At 42.0% G+C, this 27,956-nt stretch overlaps 1 protein-coding gene across 5 annotated transcripts in view; it reads right to left on the bottom strand.

The window, feature by feature from the left end:
- The window catches only part of ccdc88c (coiled-coil domain containing 88C), a 48,423-nt gene that overhangs the window by 5,392 nt on the left and 15,075 nt on the right, over positions 1–27,956 (bottom strand). For 3 of the 5 annotated variants that reach the window (XR_003980935.1, XM_030391772.1, XM_030391774.1), the window contains exons 10-24: positions 23,822–23,980; positions 23,346–23,492; positions 22,913–23,063; positions 22,620–22,801; positions 22,354–22,491; positions 21,979–22,263; positions 21,093–21,890; positions 20,138–20,265; positions 19,881–20,022; positions 17,148–17,276; positions 16,776–16,937; positions 16,376–16,653; positions 6,326–6,469; positions 376–562; positions 102–247 (exon numbers count right to left, since the gene is read on the bottom strand). Coding sequence is in view for 2 of the 5 variants with exons in the window: in XM_030391772.1 (XP_030247632.1) it covers positions 102–247; positions 376–562; positions 6,326–6,469; positions 16,376–16,653; positions 16,776–16,937; positions 17,148–17,276; positions 19,881–20,022; positions 20,138–20,265; positions 21,093–21,890; positions 21,979–22,263; positions 22,354–22,491; positions 22,620–22,801; positions 22,913–23,063; positions 23,346–23,492; positions 23,822–23,980 (3,176 nt within the window). In the remaining 3 variants the exon portion in view is untranslated. The remainder of the gene's footprint in view (positions 1–101; positions 248–375; positions 563–6,325; positions 6,470–16,375; positions 16,654–16,775; positions 16,938–17,147; positions 17,277–19,880; positions 20,023–20,137; positions 20,266–21,092; positions 21,891–21,978; positions 22,264–22,353; positions 22,492–22,619; positions 22,802–22,912; positions 23,064–23,345; positions 23,493–23,821; positions 23,981–27,956) is intronic. The other 2 variants (XR_003980936.1, XR_003980937.1) reach the window with 2 other exon arrangements.

The raw sequence follows: 27,956 nt of genomic DNA, 5'->3' as shown, positions 1-27,956 counted from the left end.
GTATAGTATGTGTTAGCAGTGGTATGTACTACATACGTACAGTTGGCTTATTGTGCAGCTACATGTGTAGTTTGTATTGCAGATGTGTTGTATACAGTTACATGTATAGCTTCTGTTCCTGGTGATACATCTCTTTGCTTTCCATGCTCCTCTCTAGCAGAGTGTGGTTCTGCTGACTCAGCAGGTTGATCTGACTCAGCAGGTGGTGGTTCTCCTCTTCTAGGTTCCCTTTCAGTCGACTCAACAGCTACACACACACACACACACACACACACACACACACACAGAGAAAGAGCTGTGATCCAGACTGGTTCTCCAAAGAGACTTGTCTTGTTTTCCCTACTGTTTCATAGATAAATGAAATACCCCATTTACCTCACAGTGGTTGTCTAGTTTGGTCATGGTTAGATCCAGGCCTTGGTGTTGCTCCATTAGCGCATCGTACCGTGCCATCCATCGACTCACTTCCAGCTGGGTGGAACTTAATGACTTCTTGAGTTCATTCATGCGCTGCTTGAGCCCCTCACTCTGCTCTGACTGCTGTGATTGGTTCTCTGTCAATCTTCGGGAGAAAACAGAGTAAGTCAGACACAGGGGAAGGCATAACAATAAGAGGAGGGTCAAGTGCTCATAAACCTTAAAAACACATTAATTTTCCTATACTGTTTATTGCTGCAGCACTGCTATTCACCCTCTGTCTAAACGCTCCATTTTAGTGCCTGTCCTTCCTGAGCTCTCACAGGCCTGTGACGGTCCCTGTCTAGTGTTGATGTGCTGATGTGGTTGACCAGTTATTGTTTTTCCTATGTGTCCTTGAGGTACCATCAGCAGAGTATGGATTGGTAGCATCTGGTTCAGGCGCTCCTAAAAGGATGAAAACCCAGTCTTAACTCGGCCCTCGCTCTCTCTGATTGGGGTGCATCCCCGCCAGCAGCGGCAGCCCATTCTCTTTGTTTGGTTTCTGCTTTGTTTTCACTTTACAACATTCACACCCCATATTGCTCACGCATCCACATTTACATTACTGATGTTACTGACTTACACACTTCACATTTGTCGCGTAAGTTAATATAATAAATTCACTCATTTACTGCCATCTATTGCGTCCTATGCCGTATTTGTCATAGCCTAGGAGCAGGGTTATGACAAATTGGGGGCTCGTCCGGCTGCGATTGTTCCGGTTTTTACATGCAGGCCCGTAACCGATTGTTTGCTCTTGTGGTAAAGTGTAGAGGAAAGGACGCGTTGGATTATGGCATTGTTGGGTAAGTAGACTATTTCAGAGAAATTGCGTAGTGTTTCGTACCTGGATTGGGCCATTTGAGTATTTATTTGCTTGCCGGTTGTTTGTGCTGCTATCAGCTATTCTGGATAAAACTCGCAGGTTGCTTGTGCGCAGTTTGGTAAAATGGTGAGGAGTTTTCCCTTGTAGGCTGTAGCGACATTCTCCTTTGGGTTCGTTGAGCTGGTGTGTGTAGTGTTGTGGCCAGGACACTCTTGTAAAAGGGATTTTTAATCTCAATGAGTCTTTTTTCCTGGTTAAATAAAGGTTAAATTAAAAAAAAAAAAAAAAAAAAAAAAACGTGGCAGAAGCATTACTCGGGAGCATGTCCGTGGTTCTGGGAGGGTTGCTAGCTCGCTAGTTGCCTTCCTGATCCAGCAGTCAACAGTGCATAAATACCCACCACAACTAACCACATGAAGACTAGGGGGGAGTTTAGTTAGCCGGTTTGGTTTAAATAGCGGGGGAAACTCCAAACTGAAGGGAGGTTTATTCCTCTCTAGTGCGCACGAGTGAACAGCGTTGTGACTATCTGGTCCTTTGGCGTGCGTAAAAGTTTGGTGTTGGCCATGTTTGTTGTGCTACATATTTTGTAATGTATTAAGTTGAAAGTGTTTATTGCTGACCCATCTCAGGAATCCATGGATGAATGCACAAAAGAGCAGTTGCTCAAGATTGCTGCATATTACTCAGTGAAGGTCGAAGGTGACAAACGTCTCAAAGAGAACGTGGAAGTGGCTATAAAAGCTAAGCTAATTGGGGGGGGGGCGGTGCGGAACGACAAAGATGTAAGACGCGTTTCGCAGAGGCTGGAATGTGACTTTTTTTACACTCCTATGTTACACTTTTGCTTGCTTTTTGCCGGCATTAAGCACTAACACCGCAGCCTAAACTTATTCTTCGCTCACGGACACTCTATGATGGCAGGCCGAGGGAGAAACAATGCTTCTAGAACAGGCCGCAGAGGGCAACCGCCATCGCCTGAGCCACAATCCCCAGAGCAGCCAGATGCTAATGCTAACGCCACCCTGTTGCGGAACATGAGGGAGATGATGGACGAAATGCGCTCGGATATCCTCAGTAAGTTTGAAACCACCATCTCAACAGCAGTTAAAAGAGAGATCGTGGCGGCTTTGGAGCCCTTTGAGAACAGACTTGCTTCATATGATGAATCAATCGCGGACCTCGAGCGCTCGGCTAACGCTCAGGACATGGAGCTATCTGACCTCTGAGCTAACGTTAGCAAGCTAACCGCCACTGTTGACTCCTTGTCAAAGAAATGCGAAGACCTGGAGGGTCGTTCAAGGTGGAATAATGTTCGCCTAGTCGGCCTGCCCGAGGGCACGTCCCACCGAGTTTGCAGCCCAGCTCCTACAGGACATACTTGGCCTTGACGTCAAACCTATGCTGGACTGGGCCCATCGCACTTTACGCACCAAACCCAGGGATGGTGAGCCACCTCGTCCACTCGTTATTTGGGTAAACCTATTTCAAGTCCGGAACCAAATTCTACGTCATGCCGGAGAAGCTTCCCCGCTTTCCTACATGGGCACGAAAATATCGATCTATCCTGACTTCACCCCAGCGGTTGCTAAGAAGTGGGCCGCCTTTGCCGCAGTGAAGAGGGAGCTCCATTCCTGCCCAAACATCAAGTTTGTTCTTCTTTACCCGGCAATGCTACGCATCACTCTGCCCGGCGGGCAGACCCACAGGTTTGAGGATCCAACATTGGCTTTACATTTCATTGAGAAGAACATTAAAAACGGAGTCACTCCTGACACCATTTAGCATGTTTAACATTTTTACTTGCTATTGGGCAGCGACTGTTACTAATCCCGAGGACTACATTTGCCATCCATCCTGGATGTCTTGTTTTCTTAATGTGTTCAGTGAACTACTGTTATGAAATGACTTTGTTTTCTTGTTTATTCCTGTCATTCTTGATATTTCCCAATATGGCTCATGGTGACCACTTGATTGCAGGAATACCTCAGGCAAAAGCTGTAGCACTACAGGTCCCTCACTGTTGTGACACAATTGATTGTGAGATGCTGCAAAAGTGTTCTTTATTGCATACTGTTCATATTATTGTTCAATAAGATTGTTTTATGTATTGACTTATTAGTCAGCTTGTGTTACCCGTCTTGGTTATAAGGACATTTATCATAGTGTAACGTCATTGATTTAACTCTATGTCACAGTTCCAAAGCCTAATTAGTGGTAGTTCTTCAGTTGTTGAGTATAGGCTCTCTTCAGAGCTATAAGAGGTGTGACAGCTTGTTTATTTAGGGGGTACATTGCGCGCATCCCGTTTGGGGGGATGCTTCTGCGAAAGGCCATGTGGGTGGACAGATGGGTGGGAGGGAAAAGGTACATGTTTTTTTATACTTTGTTTCTGTTTTTCTCTCTTTTTGTTCTGTTTCTTTTTGTCTCACATCAGTCAAGTTTTCACCTAAAGCTTTGCCGCAGATCACTCTTACATAATACTCCTGTTAGCTGGCTATGACCCCATCCAGTGCAACATCATCCAGTGGGTGTGCCATTAGATTCACTAGCTTCAACTGTAGAGGGCTCAATAATCCTATAAAACAAAGTAAGATACTGCACCATCTTCATCATCTTGGTGCCCATGTAATTTTTTTGCAAGAAACCCACCTCAAGGTTTCAGACCATTCTAAATTGAAGAAGGGATGGGTAGGTCAGACTTATCATTCCTCATTTCAAGGCAAATCTCGGGGTGCAGTCTGTTCCCTTTGTACATTCAAGTACCATTTCTGACCCTAATGGTAGGTTTATCATAGTTGTTGGCCAGATTCATAACACCCAGGTGGTTTTGGCTAACATTTATGCTCCCAACTTCGACGACGATGCTTTCTTTAAACGCCTTTTTCTAAATCTCTCCGATTTCTCGTCACACCACTTAATATTAGGAGGAGACTTTAATTGCTGGCTTGACCCTCAGCTGGACCGTTCCTCCCCCAGAGCTTGCGCTCCATCGAAATCGGCTAATGTAATCCAGTCCTTTATGGATGAATTTGCTGTTACTGACATCTGGCGCTTTTTTAACCCCTCTAAGAGGGAATATTCTTTTTTTTCTCAGGTCCATCACACTTTCACCCGCACTGATTATTTTTTGGTTGATAATAGACTGCTCTCATCGGTATCTAACTGCAAATATGATGCTATTGTTATTTCTGATCACGCCCCTATCACTATGAATATATGCTTTAAGAACTTTATTTCTATGCATGCGCCATGGCGTCTCAATACTCGCTTACTTTTAAATGACAATTTTGTTAACTTTGTCTCACAACAAATTGATTTCTTTGTGAATAATAAAACACCCGATGTTTCTGCCTCCGTACTTTGGGAGGCCTTAAAGGCATACATCAGGGGGGAAATAATCTCGTACACAGGCTATGAGAAGAAACTTAGGAAGGAAAAACTGACCAGGCTGACACAACGCATATCTGAACTTGACCAGTTGTATGCTACTTACAAAACTCCAGTAAATTCATTGCTCCAGTAAATTTGAGAAATTATGGGGCCCATTCCTTCAATTGGTTAAGAGGACAAATCTTCCACTCACCCCCGACTGACACGACTGAAGCATCTCAGAGAGGTGGATACGTTATCTCTGCTGTGATGAGGGTTATATGCTGCTACTTTGACTTGGGATGTCTGTTACTTTCTCCTTAGCAGTCTACTATTACTTGAATGATGTGCCTGTACTTATGTCTTTTTTTTTGTTTTTGTCTTGTTTTGTTTTTGTTTTTTCTCTTTCTAAGTCTATTTTGTCCTAGTCCTTCTTTTCAACTTTTTGCATTTATTTTCCTTATTGTGGTTGTTCTAGTTTTGTAAGTTGTTCGGGCATACAGCAATACCCCAGTGACCACTTTCTCTTTCTGTTGTTTTTCTTAAAAGGAAAAATGTATACTTAACTCCTTGTAAATGTTTTAATACAATTGTATACATCTGCAAAACCCAATAAAAAAAGCTGTGAAAAAAAAAAAGCTAAGCTAATTGACGATGGTATAATGTCTGAGGCTAAGGGGAATTTTTCTCCAAATCCTCCTGCTGTGTCTTTTCAGACTCATGGATTAACTTTTCAGCAACAAAAGCGATTCTGATGTTGCAGTTGGACCATGGAAAAATTAAACAAGAACTAGACATTAAAAAACATCTTGAAATTGAGAGAATTCATCAGATATCCGAAAAAACAAAAATAGATTTGGAGGGATATTGTTTGTCTCTGGTGAGAGATGGCCTATTGTCCGGCGAGGCTGTGAGCGGGCAGCTGCCCAGGTCTTCTGAGCGGTTTGACATTAATAACTTGTGATTGTTGCCACAATTTAATGAAAAAGATCAAGACACTTTTTCCTTTTCTATTTGAACGTGTAGCTAAGGCTAAGAATTGGCTTGATGCAGACTGTGCCCTCATGCTTCAGATTGTATTATCAGGAAAGGCGCAGAAGGCGCAGATATTCATCTTTGACTGTGAAGGATAGTTCTAGCTTTAATAAAATAAAAGAAGCCATACTTAAAGGGATATTCCGGTGTAAATTTAATCCATGGTCTAAATCACAGTGAAACTGTGTTACACTCCCTCTCGAGAGATCAAGTTAGCAGACTGCTAATTTAGTTTTATCAACCTCAGAAACGACCGCACGACATCAATACATTGCAGTAAATTGGTCCAAATATAATGGATCCAGGCGACACATTTTCTGTTAACCGTTGTCATTTGTTGAATTATCATTTCATTTTATTTACTCTGCATTATTCTAGTTAATAAACATATAACTATATGTTCTTGTCCGTGCAAGTTTAATTTTATGTGGAAAACCGATGGATCTGTATAAAGAAATCACTACTTCAGAATATGAGATTGAATATAGATTTTGAAATTGAATAAATTGATTTGAAATTAATTCGAACTGTTCAAGCCCAACTTGTAAAGTTGGATTTTTGGAATAATTCCCCCCGGATCATTCCAATAGTTTAACAACGGAGGTGGTGTGAATGTGTGTAAAGATACAGTACCTTTCCACTTCTGTTTTTAGCTGCAGATTCTCTTGCTGTAGTAGCCGATGCTTATTGATCTGCTGGTTTAGTTCCTCCTTCTCTTTCTGACCATGCACCTCCTGCTCCTCCCATTTCTCCCTCTGCTGCACCAAAATACAATACCTGTACACAGACATGCAGAGGAGAGGGGTTATTTCTAATCTCTCAAATGTATCTTTTCAAATTACAGAATGGCCCTGGACAGAGGGACGGGCGGGCTGGCGGATTGGAGGGAGGGAGGGAGGGAGGCTGGATGGATGGATGGATGGATGGATGGATGACTTTAATGATCCCAGACTGGGAAATTATTTTGTTACAGCAGTAGTGGGTCCGCAAATAAAACACTTTGTACATAACATAAATAGAAGGCAATATATACATAGTGTATACAGTGCACAGTGTGCTATAAACAATAACAATATATACAACAAAACAAAATATGCAAAATATACTATAACAATAATAATAATAATAATATATACAACAAAATAGTAGAGAGACCAGAGTTCTCTCTCAGGCAGAGGTGAGAGAGATATTGTATAAAGTGATGGCTTGTGGCTGGAAAGATTTCCTGTATCTATTGCTACGATAGATACAGGAAATCTAATAATAATGTAATCCATAAAAAGGATTACAGTCTGATATATTATGAGATAGGAATACATATCTTTAATTATCCTATGGATGTAGTACCAGAGCAGCAGAGGCAGAAAATCTGGAAGTGCGGAACGGGGTGTGTCGGTCTGATGGTGATCACAGTCTGGTAACTAAACAGATCCTTCACTCATCAAATAAAAGAGATGTCCCTCACTTTAACCCCAAAATCAGTGTCACAGGACCAAACAACAGTCTTGTGCTAACTGGTAGTATCTTTGGCTACTTGTATGAGGAAAAAATACTGCATCCGCATGTGGAAAAGTGTCTGTCATCCTGTTTGTCCTACGGACTCTTTGTCACATTTCTGCCCAAAAAACTGTGTCTGAGCAAGCAGAGCCAGGCAGCTCCCAACGTTGAATGGTGGCGATTATGTGATGTGATTTAGAGCAAAATATCCCCACGACCCTCACGGAAAAGCAGAAGAAAATGGAATGGAACGCAATGGGGGATTTAGAGCAAAACACTTTAACTCACCATCTGTCTGTCACCTTCCACTATTGTGTTTTTGTAGTTACTGTCCCTAGCAACTTGTATTGAAAATACACTACTCACAATAAGTTAGGGATATTGTTATTTACATGAGTGCTTTTCCTATTTGGTCTGAATTTTAATGAAATAAGTAAAAGTTCCCTTTGATATTACTAATAATGAATGAGAAGAAACAACATTTTCATTAGTTTAATATTTATTACACCAAAAATTTAGACAATAACAAGGATAGCCCCAAATAACAAAAATTGACAATGTCAGTAGCGGGTGTTTCCACCATTTGCCGCAATGACAGCTTGACAGCGACGTCTCATGCTCCTCACTAGCCTCGTGATGTTGTTCTGAGGCAATGCGTTCCACTCCTCCACAAGTGCTACACGCAGTTCTGCCAGGTCACGTGGGGGTGGGGTACGATCATCCAGTCTCTGCTTCAGCTGGTCCCAGACGTGCTCTATGGGGTTTAGGTCAGGGGACATTGCTGGCCATACCATATGAGGCACTCCACCTTACTGAAGTCGAGCTGTGACAATTCTGGCACGATGTGGTGGAGCATTATTATCCATGAACAGAAAGTTGGGGGTGTGCTGGCAGAATGAGGGGATGATGATGGGTTCTATGATATCTCTGAGGTAAGAACGTGCAGTGACTGAGCCATCTACAATAACCAAATCTGTTTTGCGCTGACTGGTGATGCCTGCCCAGACTGTTGCACCTCCTCCACCAAAGGGAACCCTGGGGACCATGTTGACCTCGGCGTATCGCTCACCTCGCCTTCTCCAGCAACACTGACGACCATCATTTCTGTGCAAGGTGACCTGACACCCATCAGTGAACAGGACGGTAGACCACTGCTGCATTGTCCAGGTCACATGGTCTTGTGCCCATTGCAAACATTCACGGCGGTGTCTTGGTGTCAGTGGAGTCAGCTGCAACGGTCGTCTGGCATTCAAGCCAAAGCGGTGGAGTTCTGTGTCTTGATGCAAGTCTGCTGATGACACTTTGAGACACACCAAGTTCACGAGCAACATTTGACTGCCTGCCACCGACCCGAAGGCGCACTATGGCCAGGTGGCGCTGCTCGTCCGTTAAGTGACGTTGTGTGTTCATGGCCGTTTGAATGATGAACTTGGAATGACTTACTGACAATACCAGCTTTTTATACCCACAGAATGTTGAAATAGATGCCACATTGAAAAGGGTTGTCTTTTAGTTTTTTGGTATTGGCCCCATATGTAAGGCACACTGTACACAGTGAGACCATTACGTGGAAAACACAAAATGAGGTGTGTCTATCACCCCACTACGATTGCCTCCGTATCCCAAAACTCTCTGAAGTGAAACAAACACCGTATGTATGAAATCCACTGAGTCTCTCACAATATCCCTAACTTATTGTGAGTAGTGTAAATAACTGCGACTGTGAGCCATCTCGACCTACTTCATTGAACTTTCCCCCAGAAAACAGCATGAGTGTGACACAGTGTGAGTCAGACAGGGGACGCTGTTTATTGATGGTCAATAAGTTAAAATATAATTCAAAACCCAACTTTGGCACCTTCCAGGATGCATGGTGGGTCAGGATCTCAATCACAACACTTACTTGTTTCACACTATAGAGAGCTGATCCTAAGGGTCAGCATCAGGGGAGATCTGGGTATATGTTAATAGATTAGTATCCCCTAAAATAGCAGGTCAAATTACGATACTTAACTATATTGTTTTTTGTCCACCTCAGCCTGCTAGTGTTGCAAGGCCTCTATCCTCAGCAAATCTCTACATGTAGGCATGTATCTGCCAGTAATTGCCCGCATATGCAAGTGAAAATTGTGTGAATGTGAAAAAGCATTTGATAGCTACAGTGACAGACTGTATTCTGGCACACAGGTTGGCAATATTCACTTACACTACCAGTCAAAAGTATGGACACCAGCGTGGGGATTTCGTCATTTTAGGGGCAAGGCCATTTGGCCTTCACTTTTCTTTTTTTTTGGGGGGGGGCACCAAGGCCACATGACAGGGCATAAAGGCCATTGAGTAAAATTTGATGATTTACCTTTCAGATTGATACCATAACATCTTAATTTATAATAAGACATGGATTATGTATTAAAACATTTTTAATTACCAATATCAAGTTAATGTTACATTAGAAAACAGTTTTTTTTTTATAAAAAATCTGGTGACACTACACTGAATATTAGTGAAGGTATTGGATATTTCTCCCAATAGAAATTCCCCCAAATTATGCCAAAGCATATTTCTTCAAAACAAAAAATTGTAGAATAACCAGCAGGAGACCATTGATGTGTGGAGTGATTTTAGTGACACTACAGTGAATAAAAGTTAAGTTATGGAATTTTTTTTTTGTAGTATCTCTTTTCGGTGTTGCATTTTGTAGACGGTTCCTGCGCCCTCGTCTCACAGACGGCTGACCATAGAGACCAGTGTTAATGTCCAGCCCGGAGGAGCTTGTTTTGATGAAAATACGGTTGTAGCTTGTTGTCTACCTTACTACAGTAGGAACGAGTCATCATTTGTGTTTTAACAATCTTTCACTTATGAGTTATTGATCCGGGAAGTTATAATCTGTTTCCAACTTTACCGAACTCAATCCTACCACATAAGTCAGTTACGTATCATATCAAAACTGGCTGAGCTCGCTTGCTGTGCTGTAAGTGTTGTCCTTCCGTTTTGAGATGCTGCTGCTGTTCGATTCAGAGGGCAATGATTCGATTCTAAACCGATTCTTGATGCATCTCAATGCAGCAATTTTTTTAATGTACATTTCCATGCATGATTTAAAACAATAATAATAATGATAACAATAACAATAATAATAATCTTTATATAAAAGCACGGAATCTCTGTCTGTCTGTCTGTGTGTGTTTCTGTTAGTCAAATATCTCTGCGGATCAGGATCACACTGACCTGAGACTTTCAACATGGCTGCTGCGTGGTTCAGTGGTGTGCATCTGAGCATTTGCTTGGACTGCAATGATTCCGTGAATAAATTATTTCATAAATGCTTTTTAAATTCCACCGAGCATTGTCCACCGGAGCCACCACAGTCACGTGTGCACCAGAGCCAATCACTGCACACCGTGGCCACGTGTGCACCAGAGCCAATCACTGCAGAGCTCAAGCCCACGACATACCTGAAGAAACAAGCGGATTGATACCTGCAGCGGCGCGAGTTGGACCGGGATTTTGCCGGCGGTTCGGTCCCGTTCTGTGCATCTAAACTGACTGTTGTGGATTAATGAGATTAAACGAGTCCGGACCGAGTCTGTTCGGGTCTGAGGAGATCCGGAGGCGCTCGGACAACAAAGTGGAATCGGAATCTGTGGATGTTCGTGTGTAGCTAGCGGCTAGCTAGCAGCGGCCCACATCCCGAGGCGACGGACTGGACGCATCGGCACGTCCAAAACCGGACTTAGGGTAAATAATGTCTGCCACGCTTTTTCGCGAACTTTGCCGTCACGTTTGCTTTGTGTCTGGTGCAGGAAGAAACGGTAAAAACGGGCTTTTGTCACAAAGGTGTCCAAGCAGCAAGTTTGGTTGTTGAGGAACAGGAAGTTGTGGGAGGGACCGAGGCGGATGATTGACAGAAGCAGTGATGTGTTGGAGACGGCGACAGAGATAGCGAGTTTTGTGACATATAGCGTGTTTGGAGTGTATTGTTAGTGTGTTATGTAGTATTTGGTGTGGTGTGTTTAGTGAGTAGTGGAGTCGTGTTGTGAGGCAAACCAAGGAGGAGACGGCTGAATGTGGAACAGGCAGGAATGAGCTGAGGAGCCTGAGGCATTGCCTGCATTTAAATGTAAATAGTTACACATAACTTTGTAAATTTCAAAAACTTATGCACCAATTTAGTAAACAACAATTTATATTTGCATTATAACTAATGCAATTGGTTCATTAAACATATTTGTGGTTTTCACAGTAAAAAAACTAACTTTTCCTACTCTGATTTTATGTTATTTTGTGATTTTAGGTCCATAGTGTTAATATAGTACCTTAAAATGAAAAAATAACTGTACAGTCACACGTGTGAGGTTGTGCTAAAAATAATTACACCAAGTAAGGCAAGGTAAATAGTTTTTAAGGTGAAATATAATGGTATAATCAAAAGTAGTCAAAAACAGCCAATTATATCCCTGACGTCCCACCTTCAAACACAGCCTCATTTGGCCATCCATGAAAAAGCTTCTTAACCTCCCACTTTTCTATAGGAATACATGCTTCCTACGGGCAATGCACTAGTTCTATAAATACGAGTAACCTCTGTCTGTCTGTCTGTCTGTCTGTGTGTGTGTGTGTGTGTGTGTGTGTGTGTGTGTGTGTGTGTGTGTGTGTGTGTGTGTTCCTTAAATATCTCTGCGGATCAGGATCAGACTGACCTGAGAGTTTCAACATGGCTGCTGCGTGGTTCAATGGTGTGATACTTCGCATTTGTTTGGACTGCAATGATACCGTGAATAAATTATTTCATAAATGCTTTACAAATTCCACAAGCATTGTCCACCGGAGCCACTACAGTCACGTGCGCACCAGAGCCAATCACTGCAGAGCCCACCGCGACCCCCCACCTTAAGAAACAAGCAGATTTATACCTGCAGCGGCGCGAGCTGGACCGGGATTTTGCCGGCGGTTCGGTCCCGTTCTGTTCTGTTCTGTGCATCTAAACTGACTGTTGTGGATTAATGAGATTAAACGAGTCCGGACCGAGTCTGTTCGGGTCTGAGGAGATCCGGAGACGCGCGGACAACAAAGTGGAATCTGAATCTGTGGATGTTCGTGTGTAGCTAGCCGCTAGCTAGCTGCTAGCGGCTAGCTACACGGCCCACCTCCCGAGGCGACGGACCGGACCCACCGGCACGTCCAAAACCGTCTTAGGGTAAATAATGTTCGCCACGCTTTTTCGCGAACATTGCCGTCACGTTTGCTTTGTGTCTGGTGCAGAAGAAACGGTAAAAACGGGCTTTTGTCACGAAAGTGTCCAAACAGCAAGTTTGGTTGTTGAGGAACAGGAAGTTGTGGGAGGGACCTAGGCGGATGATTGACATGCAACGACGGTCGGTGTGTAGACAGCGATATTGAGAGTTGAGAGATTTGTGACATTTAGCGTGTTTGGAGTGTGTAGTTAGTGTGTTATGTAGTGTTTGGTGTAGTGTGTTTAGTGTGTAGTGGAGTCGGTTTTTTGTTTAATGAGTCAGAATGAGGAGAAGCTGAATGTGGAGCAGGCAGTCCAGCTATTTATTCAGCTGGAAGGAGCACAGGCAGACCTGAGCATTGCCTGCATTTAAATGTAAATAGTTACATATAACTTTGTAAATTTTTTAAATGTATGCACACATTTAGATAAACAACAATTTATATTTGCATTATAAGTAAGAAAAAAAAGGTTTGTTAAACATATTTGTGGTTTTCACAGGAAAAAAATCTAACTTTTTCTACTCGGATTTTATGTTTTTTTTGTGATTTTAGGTCAATTGTGTTAATACAGTATGTCAAAATGAAAAAATAACTGTACAGTCACACATGTGAGGTTGTGCTAAAAATAATTACACCAAGTAAGGCAAGGTAAATAGTTTTTAAGGTGAAATATAATGGTATGATCAAAAGTAGTCAAAAACAGCCAATTATATCCCTGACGTCCCACCTTCAAACACAGCCTCATTTGGCCATCCATGAAAAAGCTTCTTAACCTCCCACTTTTCTATAGGAATACATGCTTCCTACGAGCAATGCACTAGTTCTATAAATACGAGTAACCTCTGTCTGTCTGTGTGTGTGTGTGTGTGTGTGTGTGTGTGTGTGTGTGTGTGTGTGTTCCTTAAATATCTCTGCGGATCAGGATCAGACTGACCTGAGAGTTTCAACATGGCTGCTGCGTGGTTCAATGGTGTGATACTTCGCATTTGTTTGGACTGCAATGATACCGTGAATAAATTATTTCATAAATGCTTTACAAATTCCACAAGCATTGTCCACCGGAGCCACTACAGTCACGTGCGCACCAGAGCCAATCACTGCAGAGCCCACCGCGACCCCCCACCTTAAGAAACAAGCAGATTTATACCTGCAGCGCGCGAGCTGGACCGGGATTTTGCCGGCGGTTCGGTCCCGTTCTGTTCTGTTCTGTGCATCTAAACTGACTGTTGTGGATTAATGAGATTAAACGAGTCCGGACCGAGTCTGTTCGGGTCTGAGGAGATCCGGAGACGCGCGGACAACAAAGTGGAATCTGAATCTGTGGATGTTCGTGTGTAGCTAGCCGCTAGCTAGCTGCTAGCGGCTAGCTACACGGCCCACCTCCCGAGGCGACGGACCGGACCCACCGGCACGTCCAAAACCGGACTTAGGGTAAATAATGTCCGCCACGCTTTTTAGCGAACATTGCCGTCACGTTTGCTTTGTGTCTGGTGCAGAAGAAACGGTAAAAACGGGCTTTTGTCACGAAAGTGTCCAAACAGCAAGTTTGGTTGTTGAGGAACAGGAAGTTGTGGGAGGGATCTAGGCGGATGATTGACATGCAACGACGGTCGGTGTGTAGACAGCGATATTGAGAGTTGAGAGATTTGTGACATTTAGCGTGTTTGGAGTGTGTAGTTAGTGTGTTATGTAGTGTTTGGTGTAGTGTGTTTAGTGTGTAGTGGAGTCGGTTTTTTGTTTAATGAGTCAGAATGAGGAGAAGCTGAATGTGGAGCAGGCAGTCCAGCTATTTATTCAGCTGGAAAGAGCACAGGCAGACCTGAGCATTGCCTGCATTTAAATGTAAATAGTTACATATAACTTTGTAAATTTTTTAAATGTATGCACACATTTAGATAAACAACAATTTATATTTGCATTATAAGTAAGAAAAAAAAGGTTTGTTAAACATATTTGTGGTTTTCACAGGAAAAAAATCTAACTTTTTCTACTCGGATTTTATGTTTTTTTTGTGATTTTAGGTCCATTGTGTTAATACAGTATGTCAAAATGAAAAAATAACTGTACAGTCACACATGTGAGGTTGTGCTGAAAATAATGACACCAAGTAAATAGCTTTTAGGGGGAAATATAATGGCAAAATCAAAAATAGTCAAAAACAGCCAATTATACCCTGGAATATCGGATTTCACAACAAACCTAAATATCCCTGACGTCCCACCTTCAAACACAGCCTCATTTGGCCATCCATGAAAAAGCTGCTTTACCTCCCACTTTTTTTTATAGGAATACACTTTTCTTACGGGCACTGCACTAGTAATAATAATAATAATAACAATTATAAATACGATGCGTCGACGCAAAAATTTCGCGTCGACAACTTTTTATTGTCGACGTAATCGATCACGTCGATTAGTCGTTGCGGCCCTAGTGTGCTCAGATATTCTCAGCACAGGACACCACACACATAAAGATTATCTGTCTCACGGCCGGTCTAGAATCTAGTCCTCCGAGCCAGAAATATTGCGTGATCAAACGTGATCTACAGTAACCAATGGCAACAACACCAGCGTCAACGGGCTCTTCATAAACGGAAAAGAGCATAGACTGTATATAAAAAAGAGTAAATAAACGTTTGAAACCATGAAAGACATGGAAGACATAGAAGAGGGAATGATGGTGGTCCTCGGACTATTGCTGTCCCATTAAAAACAATAAAATGGCTAATTCAAACATCCCCATAGGAAAAGTTAGATCTCACTGCTGTTTTTATTTATGTCCACTTCCGTGTTCCTCAGTCAGCTGGTTGGCTACGTTGCGTTTCACGTCACATTTCATGGAGTAGTGACTCAGGAGTCGTCAGCTTTCCCCACACACATGAAGATTTTTTTGCGTAAATATTGAACAAGTTTAACATTTACGATTGTCGGCCTTGACCCGTTTCCGAACAAATTATCGGGACAAGTTGACTCTTAACACACCACAGACCACAAGATAATCTTCTGTGGTAAGGAAGGGGTAAAATCGGAGCAAAATCAGCCTGATTATCGTTATGTGTGTACCCCCCTTAAGGGATCTCAGATCATGATCCATCTAATTTTTTTTTGGACCACATTTCTTCCTTGAAGATGATGGTTTACCACTATTCCTCTACATTTTAATAATGGCTGGTCCTTAACCCAATTTTAGTAGTTTCAGCAATCTCCTTATTAATTTTCTTTGCTTGATGCAAGCCAATAATTTGACACTGCTGAAACAGAGTGATATTTTTTCCAAGACCACAAGATATGTCTTCCGACCCGGGTGTTTAAGAAATGAGAAGCTACACACTGCATCAGTTAGTGTTAAATATCTTGTTTCCAGCTGAAACATATAGGTCACTGCAGTAATTATCCAATGGGAGACTCTTTATACCTATTAGCCTAGTTAAATCCAGGTGGTGACTTTGTTACAGTAGGCAGTGTATGATTTGGGCTGATTAGCTATCCACCCATCATGTAAAACTGCCCTTTATAACATAACGGGAGGTGATGGCCCTCCTTCTAATAACATAAGTGAGATAGTTGTGGTTGAACGTGGGCACAGCTCCACATTTTTCCACAGCTCTGTATTATATCACATTGTATTAGCAAAGAGTATTTGCTAAAACACACTTAATTTTTTCACAACAAAATTTCAAGGACTAGATTAAAATCCCTTTCATAATTAAACCTAGCCTTCATATTAATCTACACTTTTGATCAGGCTCAACACACAATTTTTTTACAGCTAAACCTAAGTAACACCACTTGTAAATAACCTTTAAAACAAAGGACTTGGTGAGCTTTTTATCTGCTATGTTTTTTCTGGCCAAGTGTTGACCACACAAGGTTACTTGCAAAACTCTCAGGATGTTGAGAGACTTTCTATCTCCATACCTTTAGTAAGGTTTGTATGATATTCACTTACTTGCTCTGCAGTGCACGGTGTTCACTCTCCAATGCCCTCTGTTTGCCTTTCAGTGTAGTGTGCAGACTGATGAGCTGCTCATACTCATGCGCTTGCCTCTCATGAACACTCAGCAGGCGTTCATGGTCATTGAGGATGCTTTCTCTGCCCCGCCATGCCTCCTCACGCTGCCGCTGCCACGTCTCCATCTCTGCCTCCAAGGCAGTGACCTGGCCCTGCAGCACAGTGTTCTGGGCCATGAGAGATGCACCCTGGGAGGAGAGCATGGAGTTCTCCACCTAAGAAATACGAGATGCATTAGAACTAAAGAAAAAGACATGGTCTGGAGGAGTGTAGTACACGTTATATTACCACCACTCGTTAGCCCAGTTTTACAAAAACACTCCTATTAATTGTTTACCTGTAGTTTTGCTGTCTGTGTATGCAAGGCTGAATTCTGTTCTTGCAGGGTGGTGATGTGTCGCTGCTGTGCCACCATCTGGTTGTTTAGAGATGTGTTTTGGTTCTCCAGCTGTTTAAGCTGCTCCTTCAATAGATTGCTCTCTGTCTGCAGAGAGGCATTCTGGAGAGAATAGTGACATCGTAACGATTCATATGAATGAATGAATTAAAAGGAAGTAAACACATAAAAAGAAACAACAAAAAATAAGTATGAACACTGAAAAAATACAGAAGAAGTCATAACTATGAATAGATGGGCTACCGAATGATTAAAAATAGAAACATGGTGAGACTAAAATTAGGTTTTAATTCAGGAAATTAAAAATCTTACATTCTTTTCTACATCAATGAGATGATCTTTGATTCGTAGCAGTTCAGCAGTGGCTTGACCACGGTTGCCCCCTGAGTTGTGTTCTCCTCCCTCCTGCTGCTGGCACAGGGTAGACACTCTCTGACAAGCCTACAACAGATTAACAGTAATGTAACACACTCTACAGTACATCATATTCTAATGTGTTATAGCTAAAAGAAGAGTACACATCATAATAATTCTAAATCACTAAATCATAGGGGGTGTAACGGTACATGTATTCATCCCTAACTATCAGGGTAAAGATGTAAATGTAATTGTAAATGTACTTTATTTATACAGCCCTTTACAACAATCCTTTCGGTGTACCAAAGTGCTTTACAGCAGGTAATAAGTAAAAAGAATAAATAAAAAACAATTAAAACAATAAAAACAGTGAAAGCAATAAAATACAGCAAAATCAAATAAGATAAAATAAAAAAAAAAAATGTCATCAAGCTACTGGGTATTAAAAGCCATCCTAAAAAAATAGGTTTTTAGCCTAGATTTGAAGAGGCCCAGGTCAGAAATAACACGCATCTCTGCGGGGAGCTTATTCCAGAGCCTGGGAGCAGCAACAGAAAAGGCTTGGTCACCCCAGTGTTTATATTTTGACCTGGGCACTTCCAGCAATGGTTGGTTAGTTGACCCCAGAGCTCTACCAGGATTACGGACAGTTAAAAGCTCAGATAAATACGATGGGGCGAGGCCGTTAAGAGCTTTAAAAACAAACATTAAAAGTTTAAAATCAATTCTATAAAGGACGGAGTGATGTGCACACGTCTGTTAGTGTTGGTTAAAAGACGGGCAGCAGCGTTTTGCACAAGTTGAAGGCGATTAAGAGAAGACTGGGAGACGCCAACATAAAATGCATTGCAGTAGTCTAGCCTTGAACTTATTAGAGCATGGATGGCTTTCTCGAGGTCGTGACGGCTTAAAAACATTTTAACTTTGGCCAGAAGACGTAACTGGAAGAAACCAGTCCTGACAACACTGCCAATTTGTTTGTCAAACCTCAGATGACTGTCAAAGGTCACTCCCAGATTTCTGATGGTTGAACTGAGTTTTGAAGACAAGGTGCCAAAGCCAGCCGTCACAGTATCCCCAAACACAATACATTCAGTTTTATCATCATTTAAATGAAGAAAGTTTTGGGCCAAGATGTCACTGTTCAGTGCATACAGTCAGCAAATGTCAATGGGCAATGTTATAACTGATCCACACTCCGATCCAGTTATTGGAAGTATTGCAAAAAATAAAACAGACAAAGAAAAGACACCGTGACTGACTATAGGAAGTTCAAATGAGACACTGGAGGAAGAGGATCCAAGAGCAAGCAAGAGAGATTGTTGGCTCGGAAGAGGATAATGTTTGGTGTTGTTCAACCGGTGAGCGGAAATAAATTGAATATAGAAACCCATATTTTTTTTATTTTTTTTTTTTAAGATTTTTTTGGCATAGACACCTTTATTAAGCAGTAGACAGATAGGAAATATGGGAGAGAGAGGGGGATATGACATGCAGCAAAGGACCTCCGGCCGGAATCGAACCGGGGTCGGCTGCGTTTATGGCATGCGCTCTAACCACTCAACCACCTGCGCGCCCAAGCAGCCGCGCGCCCAAGCAGCCGATAGAAACCCATATTTGACGGCATCACTAAGATGCGTCAACAAACAGAGGATGCAAAAACAACAACAACAACAACAACAGCAAAAAATACAAATTCAACAATTTATCAAACAGCAGGGCCAAAGACATTACAAAAGCAGTTGGCACTTACATCACATTTACATTTGTAGCATATCAGCCCTACCTAGAAATATGACCTACAGTTTATCACCAGTTTTTTGCTTAATGCACTACAGGTTGTACCAAGATGGAGCAAGGTAAACACTGTGTATAACAAACTGAAATCAAATGAAACTCAACTTTATGTGCTCAGAATTTACTGGCACTGAACCAAACTGTGACTTTTATGTACTGTTACACTACTAGTAATCAATATTGGAAATGTCCACTCTATATCAACCTAAAACTTAGTACAGAAGCGAGGACTAGCTCCATTTCATCAGTGAAATACAGCTTTTAGCTTTTATAAGAAAATGAAATGTATTATGATACATAAGGTGTAGAGTCTGCATGTTTCTGTAGTTGCTGCTAATACTGAAACATGAACTGTTAAACACTAACTTGATCATAAACAAAGAACTATAATTGCGATAAAGCCTTTGGGCATTATTGTGTTATATCTCTTTGACAAAAATTGTACAAAGATACGATTGGCTCCTAATAAGGCTGTGCATATATAATTTATTCATATACGTTTTATATTTTTCCAACATGTAGTCTCAATCAATCTCATTTAGGGTAGGTTAAGGCAGAGAACACATTTCCCTCCTGGGATCACTGAGAATAACTTAAAGGATACTTTATATCTCTTGCCTACTGAACACTAGGATTCTGCTTTATGAGCTGTTGTTACCATTTTCCACATTCCATTCATGGAGCTGACCATCAATCCTTGGTGAATAAAGCTTTGAAATGGATTAATTAAAGGATAAGAAATGATGATGACTTTTTATTCCTGAGGCAAATATTACTTTAAGCCTAAATTCCACTTATATTTATTGTTATATATATCTTCAAAAGGACAGAAACTGAGTTTGTTTAGAATTTTGGGAATGATTTTTGGGAAGAATATATTAAATTCCTTACGGTAGCTAGTTCAGCATGTAGAGTGGCGTTCAGTACGTTGCTCTCTTCTACTTTCTTCTCTAGACAGGAGATTTTCTCCTCCTTAATCTTCATTATCTGTTGGACAGTCTCCTCCAGCCGAGACTCCAGCAGCCTATACCTACTGACATGAACACAAAAGTAATCAATTACACTGGGATTCATTTCTACATGGAATATTACATCTGATCATTAGTCGGAGAATGGGGCCACAATAGCAGCGCATTAAAGAAAACTACCTGTCCTCCAGTGTGTATTCTTGCTGCAGGAGTTTTTCTCTGCTCAGTCCAATTTTCTCCAGTTCTTCATTGACCCTCTCCAACTCAACACTCTGCTGCTGAACACTCAGCTTCTCTGACACCAGCTCCTGCACACACAGATACATGACTCAGTAAGGAAACTCTAGATACAAATCGAGATTTCAATACAGATAATTAAGTGAATATCAGAACTAGAACCATGCATACTGTTGGTCAGTGTGAGTGAATATCCAATGAATTATTGTTTACTCATAATACAAAATATTGTGAAAAATGCTCATTACATTTTCCAGAGCCTAAAGCAACACCCTAAGACTCTTCATTTACTATTATAAGCAGCAGATCCTTATGAAGATGGAACGACCAATTGTTTAACTTTTTTCCTTAAAAACGACTGAAACATTCAATTGATTATCAAATAAATGGCATTTCATTTTGAAAAATCAATTGACTAATCATTTAATCAATCATGGCAGCGCTAATGATTTTTTAAACGTACCATTTAATCTAACATGGAGAGGTCCATAAACAGTTGAGACTAAATTAAATCTTACTAGAAGAATTTTATGACTTCGGGACAGACTTTATTTATGGCAAAGATTGATTCCAATAAGCTCCGCAACAGCTAATAAATGGACCTGATGGATAAAGTGATTTGTCAAACACTATTCTGAAACACTATCAGAAAGAAGTCCTTAACATAAATATTGTTTCAGCTCTTCAATCCTAATTAGAAGAAAGTTGCAGGGAAAAGAGTATACATTTCTTTATATATAAAAAAACTTTTGAAATATTTTTTTTAAAGGAACTCAAATTCTTTTTACTTCTCCGTTAAGACATGATATGCATGTTCACTTTATGAAAACTTTAACTCATGGTGGAAATTAAATAACAATTTCTATAGAAATTGAATCCGCCAAATTTTCCCTCTAACCTCTCTCAGTGTTGCCAGAGTCCTCTTGTCAATGGTTGCCTGCTTCTGCAGCTCCTTGTTCTCCCTCTCCAACTCCTTGGCTTTGACTGCCACCTCCTTCAGCCTGTCCACCTCCTTACTCAGAGCTGACCTCTCTTTCTCCACTGTTATCAATTGCCTAGCTATGTCCTCCAGCTCTGACTCTTTTCCCTCCAGCAGTGTTCTGATCCTCAAGCTTTCCTTCTCCAAGTGCTTTCTGCCCTTCTCTGAATGCTCCAGGTCCAACTGAAGCTTCTTCCTTTCCTTCTGAATTTCCTCATTCCTTCTCTGCTCCTCCCTCAGTTCTTCTACTTCCCTCTTCAATTCTTCTTCTCTGGCATGTACCTCCTGCCTCTCTTTCTCTACCTCTTCCCTCTCCTCTTTGCTCCTCTGTACTTCCTCTTCCAAGCAATGCTTCTCCTGGTTCAGAGCTGCCACATTCCCCTCATGCCTCTCTACCCTCTTCCTCTCTCCTTGCGCCTCCTCTCGGGCCTCCTCCAGCAACCTCTGCAGCTCCTGTGTCTCTCTCTGTGTCTCTTTGTGCTCATCCTGTAGGTTGGCCAGGCGAGCGGATGTGGAGCGCAAGTTTTCCAAGGAGCAGCGCAGGTCCAGGTTCTCCTTGGACAGCAGGCTGCTTTCTGCCTCAAGCTGCCTCAGTTGCTGCAGCTCCCGCTGTGCCTCCCCTGCTTCCCATTTCAACCTATGCATCTCCTGCTCCAGGGAGGACATCTGCTTCTCTAAAGCCTCTGATCGCTCGCTGCATGCACGAAGAGAGGCCACCTGAAGGCAAAATAGACTTTTTTTTTCCATTTAGCTTTAAAAGAATACATCAAACATAAATTACGATTTAAAAAATATTTTTTATGACCTCTCTTCTCAGAGCATCCCTGCTCCTTTCTAGCCTTGCTGCGTCTCTTTCCACCTCTTCAACCCGCCCCGCCGTCTCCCTCAGCCTCTCTGCCTCCACATTGGCCAGTTTGAGTTGAGTTTCAAGGTTGGCCAATCGAGAGCTGGTGTCAGTGATGTTCCGGTGCAGCAGGCGGTTTTCGGCCTCAACCTCGCGGACCCTCCTAACATTGTTCGACTGCGCGCGGTCCTGAAGAGACACGACCACATCAGAAAGGTGCTGCTTCTCGCTTTCCAATTCTAAGATCTGTTTGGACAGGATGAAACAGGTGAAAGAGTGTGTCAAAAAGGTCTTTTAAAACAAACATTAACAACATCTTGTGTACGTGTTAACTACCTGTCTGTCTTTCTCTGTTCTCAGAGTGTGCGTTTCTCTCTCCAAACTCTGTTTCTCCTTCAAGATTTCCTCTCCAAGAGACTCCATGTCCTGATTGGTCAGTCTCTCCTGATCCAATAAACCCTGGAGACACTCCAACTAACAAAAAACAAACAAACATGATAGAGGTACTGTAGTTATTAGTAACATACAAATACATCAAAATGTCAAAGAAATATTCAAATGTGTTCATTTACAAGAGGATTTAAAACATTCAGGCTTCGTACCTTCTTGCTAAGGCACTGGTTCTCTCTGTCCAGCACCTGGGTGTTGAGTTGCTGCTCCTGCAGGAGGTGATTGTCCTCTTTCAGTCTCTCTATAGAGGCCTGAAGCTCGCGATTCTCCTTCTCCAGCTTCAATACCCGGCTGGAAACACACTCGTTCAGCTCAAGGACCAATGACTTCCGAGCTGCAGCAAAGACAAATACTTTATTTTGGACAAAATCTCGAGACTAACATTTCCAGACTAACAAATAGAACAGGAAATAATGATATATCACAGTACAGAAGTGTGTCTTACTCTCCGTGTTAGTGTTGTCATGGTTTTTGGTCAGCTGTTCCAGCTCCCAGCCAAGATGAGCGGACTCATTCATACTCTGTTTCTGTCCAATCTCCAGCAGCATGTTCTCCTCCACCAGCTCCTCCAACCTTCGACGCTCATTGTCCCTCTCCTGCACAAAACACAAACACAAAGATTAGCAGACCTAAAAATACCATACGAGTACTTTAACAAACAGTTTAATACCTATATTGTTGAACTAAGGATGCGGATAGGCAAACATTTTATGCTGAAATGTGAGGAACAGAATGGGTAATGGGATAAAAAAATACCTTCGGCAAATACAGTACCAAGATTTAATATGACTAATGAATGTGCTTGTGCTGTTTCATCTCTTTCACCTATACATGACATTTTTGACCTCTAACCCATTAATGATGGCACAGGGTATTACCATTTCCAGGTCATGTATTTTAGCTCGTAGTAACAAATTGTCTTTCTCCAACGTGTGCATTTTATCACAGCGCCCCCTGGAAGCTGACAGCTGCTCCTCCAACAGCACCTTCGTCTCCATCAGGGTCATGTTGTCCTCGCGAAGTTCCTAAATGACCACACACATACGCATACACACACATACGCATACACACACTTAGTGGACTGCCAGTGCAAGCTGCTCATAGTGTGTCTCTCCTGTCAGCTGAAAGGTTTATGTGTTCCTGTAAGGATAGACATGTTCATGCAAATTAAGAATTTATGATCCTGTAATAAGAGTTGATGTAAATCAGGAATATTTTCAATAGCATCAAATGATTAATGCAGGAACATATAACATTAAACTATATTACTCAAATGGAAGACAGAAACAGTGTAGCATTCCTTTATACGATGGTTAACTGAATGTGGATGTGTGGAGTGAAGCTGTGTTGGTACCTCGATTCTGGTCTTGTAGAACTGAACATCGTTGAGTTTCTCTCTACATCTATTAAGTTCAGTCTCCAGACGGTCAACCCGGGCTGCTCTTTCCCTAAGCGAGTCAACCTCGTCTCGGTACACTCTGACAGAGCGAGCCTCACAAGACAGCGACTGGTTCTGAACCACACAAACACACGGACAAAAACAATGGCATAAAGAATGGTCATATAAATACACTGACATTTGCCTTCAGTGTCTATATAAAACATTCTGGTCATAAATGGCTGAAAGCTTGAATGCCATATAACCAGTGATGGGAATAACGGCGTTAAAATAAATGCCATTACTAAGCCAATCAGAGGCAGTGTTCAGTTTGCACACAAACCACACACGCACACAGCAGCCTCACACACCCAAACTAGTAGAGGTATGCTGCAGTAATGGCGAGTCCGGAGGGAAAGTTAACTTTTTTAAAGTGGAAGTGCAGATACTACCATAATCTCCTTTGTCCACGTCCAGTGTAAGCAACTCTGATCTAATGAAGCATCTCTCAACAGCACACGCTTTACAAAACTACTGGCCAAAAACACCGTTGTTGACACTGTTGATGATAATAGCAGGCCAGAGGCCTGTTTCAGGAAGCAAGTTTAACAAACTCTGAGTCAAAACCTGAACTCTTGAGTTGACTCACCCTGTGAAGTGAAACTGTGAGTTTTCAGTTCCAGAACAGCTGATCTGAGTTAGATAAGTCGACTCTGAGTATGTTAACTCTGAGTTGAGCTCGTGCCTGACAACTAGCAGAAAGCCATCATCAATTGAGCTCCGATACTGTGATTCACCATGGCAACAGGGGAGAAAACAGGAAGCAGACATTTTCTGGGGGAAAAAAAAGTAACACAGCTGCGGCCGTAATAAAAATCACTGACAGAGTTTTAGATGTGGTCGTCTTTTCATTTTGGATTCAACATCACTTTCTTTTATATTAGCCTTTGAGGAAGGGGTTGAATGTTGTTAAATGTTTTGTTTCATTTTATTTTAGGTTGTTTTATTTTATTTAAATCAGCTGAAAATGAAATATAGAAACAGTCTCATGATGGCTCTTCACTTTGGTTTTATTTCACATATTAAACAAAGGAAAAGGTTATTCAGTGGATATTTTAACTTGTAGTAGCTTTTACCACCAACAGATAATGTTTCACACACATCTGTGTCCTAACATCCTGCTGAGTAGTTGAACATGAAGTGGTGCTCACCTCCACCACGTCTGACAGAGGCAGAGGAGCTGGTCCTGAGTCAGGTCGCTGGGTGACCAGAAGCTGAGGGTGTCACTCACCCCCAGGACCCAACATTAGAGGCAGACACACACTTACTGTCTACAGATTGAACTAGAAGTCATTTAATCTTATACTCAATGCGGCAGCAAACTAGAAACACGGACTTTGAAATTACGTTGGAGAAATACAATAGGCTATACCGATGGTTACTTTTGTAGCTATCTGTGGGAAATAAAGAAAGCCAAATGAAATGTGAGTTATTTCTCTTTTTCTGGCTGCTGGAAGGTGATTGATTAACCTGCGAAGTGATTTAAAAAACAGAAAAAAACGAAGAGGAGGGCGCGCAGGTGGTCGAGTGGTTAGAGCGCATGCCATATACGCAGCCGACCCCGGTTCGATTCCAGCCGGAGGTCCTTTGCTGCATGTCACATCCCCCTCTCTCTCCCATATTTCCTGTCTGTCTACTGCTTAATAAAGGTGTCTATGCCGAAAAAAAAAAAACAAAAACAAAAAAAAAAACGAAGAGGATTGTTCAGATCTGAGAGCAGCAATGACGTGTAGCCAGATATTCGCTGTGCAGTCTCTCTCTCTCTATATATACACACATATATATATATATATATATATATATATATATATATATATATATATATATATATATATATATATATATATATATATATATATATATAGATAAATTGATAGAATTACTTTAATGATCCCAGACTGGGAAATTATTTTGTTACAGCAGTAGTGGGTCTGCAAATAAAACACTTTGTACATAACATAAATAGAAGCCAATATATACCTAGTGTATATATACAGTGCACAGTGTGCTATAAACAATAATAATATATACAACAAAACAAAATATGCAAAATATACTATAACAATAATAATATATACAACAAAACAGTAGAGAGACCAGAGTTCTCGGTCAGGCAGAGGTGAGAGAGTTATTGTATAAAGTGATGGCTTGTGGCAGGAAAGATCTATTGCTATCTATCTCCAAAGCACTGGTATTCTCTCGTGATCCAGGCTCAGGTTGTAGAGCTGTTGTAGGACAGGAGACAGCTGGCTGGCACATGTCTTCAGGATCCTGGGGCTGATACCGTCAGGGCCTTCAGCCTTCTGCTGGTGGAGTCTCTCCAGCTGTCTCCTAACCTGGCCTGCAGTCACAGTCATGCGGGGGAGGCTGCTGGTGTCTTCAGTGGAGGACGAGGAGGTGGAGGTGGAGGAGGAGGTGAAGGTGGAGGTGGAGGAGGAGAAGGAGAGGTGCTGCACAGGAGAGCTCACAGCAGGGGAGTGAGGGGGGAGGGAAGGAAGCATTTGGGGCAGTGAGGGTGTGTGGGGGTCTGGAGGTGTCAGGGAGATGACAGAAGGCTGTGAGCTGAACCTATTGAAGAATCTGTTCAGCTCGTTTGCCCTCTCCAGGCTGCCCGATGACTGTCTGCCGCTCACCTTACACCCAGTGATCTGCTTCATACCAGTCCACACATCCCTCACATTGTTCTGCTGGAGTTTGGCCTCCAGCTTCCTCCTGCAGGTGTCTTTACAGGCCCTCAGCATATCCCTCATTGGTCATTGGTGATCCACGGCTTATTATTAGAGAAGCAGGGTACAATCCGGGTTGGGATGGTGGTGTGTTCACAGAACCTGATGTATTCTGTGATGCAGTCGGTCATGCTGTCGAGATCCTCTCCATGTGGCTCAACAAGTGCATCCCAGTCTGTCGACTCAAAGCAGTCCTGTAGTGTGTTAGCAACCTCCTGAGTCCACCTCTTCACACTCCTAGTGTGGACAGGCTGCCGCTGAACAAGAGGGACATACTTGGGGGTCAGCAGGACCAGGTTGTGGTCAGATCTTCCAAGAGGGGGGAGGGCTGTGGGACTGTATGCATCCTTAGCATTTGCATACAACAGATCCAGTGTGTTACAGTCTCTGGTGGGGCAGTCAACATACTGGTGAAATATAAAATGAATGGTGAATAATAAATGACGGACTGATGAGAAGCGGTCTGCTGTTCGGTTCAGTCCTCGCCAGGGAGTGAGAGCTCATCTAAATGAATCTAAATTCTCCTCCTGGTGTAAAATTATGTGAATCACTTCTGCTTCAACATGATTGGACTGAGAAGGAAAGGACAGTTGCTGTCAGACAGCGCCGTCAGACTCAGGGTTTCTTCAGGTAAACCTGCCAGTGAGCAGGTTATGTTCACAGAACTCAGAGTTTCTCTCATCTCAGGCTTAACAAACTCAGAGTTTTCACAAAGCGGGTTTTCACAAAACCCGCTTTCTTGCAGGGAATTTCTTGAGAACATGCTCCTGTTATCAACAGTTGACTCAGACTCCTGCAGAGCCCTTATTGGCAAAATACCGGGGAGAGCAGGTGCCGGTCCGCCACACAGAAAGACATTTTCTAAATACATAGATGCCGAGTATGCTAAAATGAATGCCGAGCTCAAAAGGGGGGAGGAAGTTAGGAAAAAACAAACCATGGAAGTCTCGAGATCAGGAAGGTTTCAGAATGGCTTGCTGCTGACTGATTTGACCAAGATATTCAGAAAATGGAATACACCGTCTTGAAACTTGAAACTAGCTTAATAAATTATCTATCAAAACTATAATAATGACAACCATGTTGATTATATCATTAACAATATATTAATCTTGCTCTCTTCATTAGCAAAATGACAGTTAATAATGTCAGAGTAGGGGCACATGCAGTGCTAACCACTCTTTAAATTAGCCTGAAAGACAGCACTCTAAACATGAAAACAGCAAGTTTACAAGAGAAAATATATTCAGCACCTGCCTGCCCAATTTTTTAACATTGAGTTAATGATCAGTTTATTAATTATTATATTAGATTTTCCTTGAGCC

This window comes from Sparus aurata, chromosome 16, assembly GCF_900880675.1.
Source record: "Sparus aurata chromosome 16, fSpaAur1.1, whole genome shotgun sequence".
NCBI classification, from domain to species: domain Eukaryota; kingdom Metazoa; phylum Chordata; class Actinopteri; order Spariformes; family Sparidae; genus Sparus; species Sparus aurata.
Note: the sequence above shows the minus strand (reverse complement) of the source record. Positions and strands in the feature narration are given on the sequence as shown.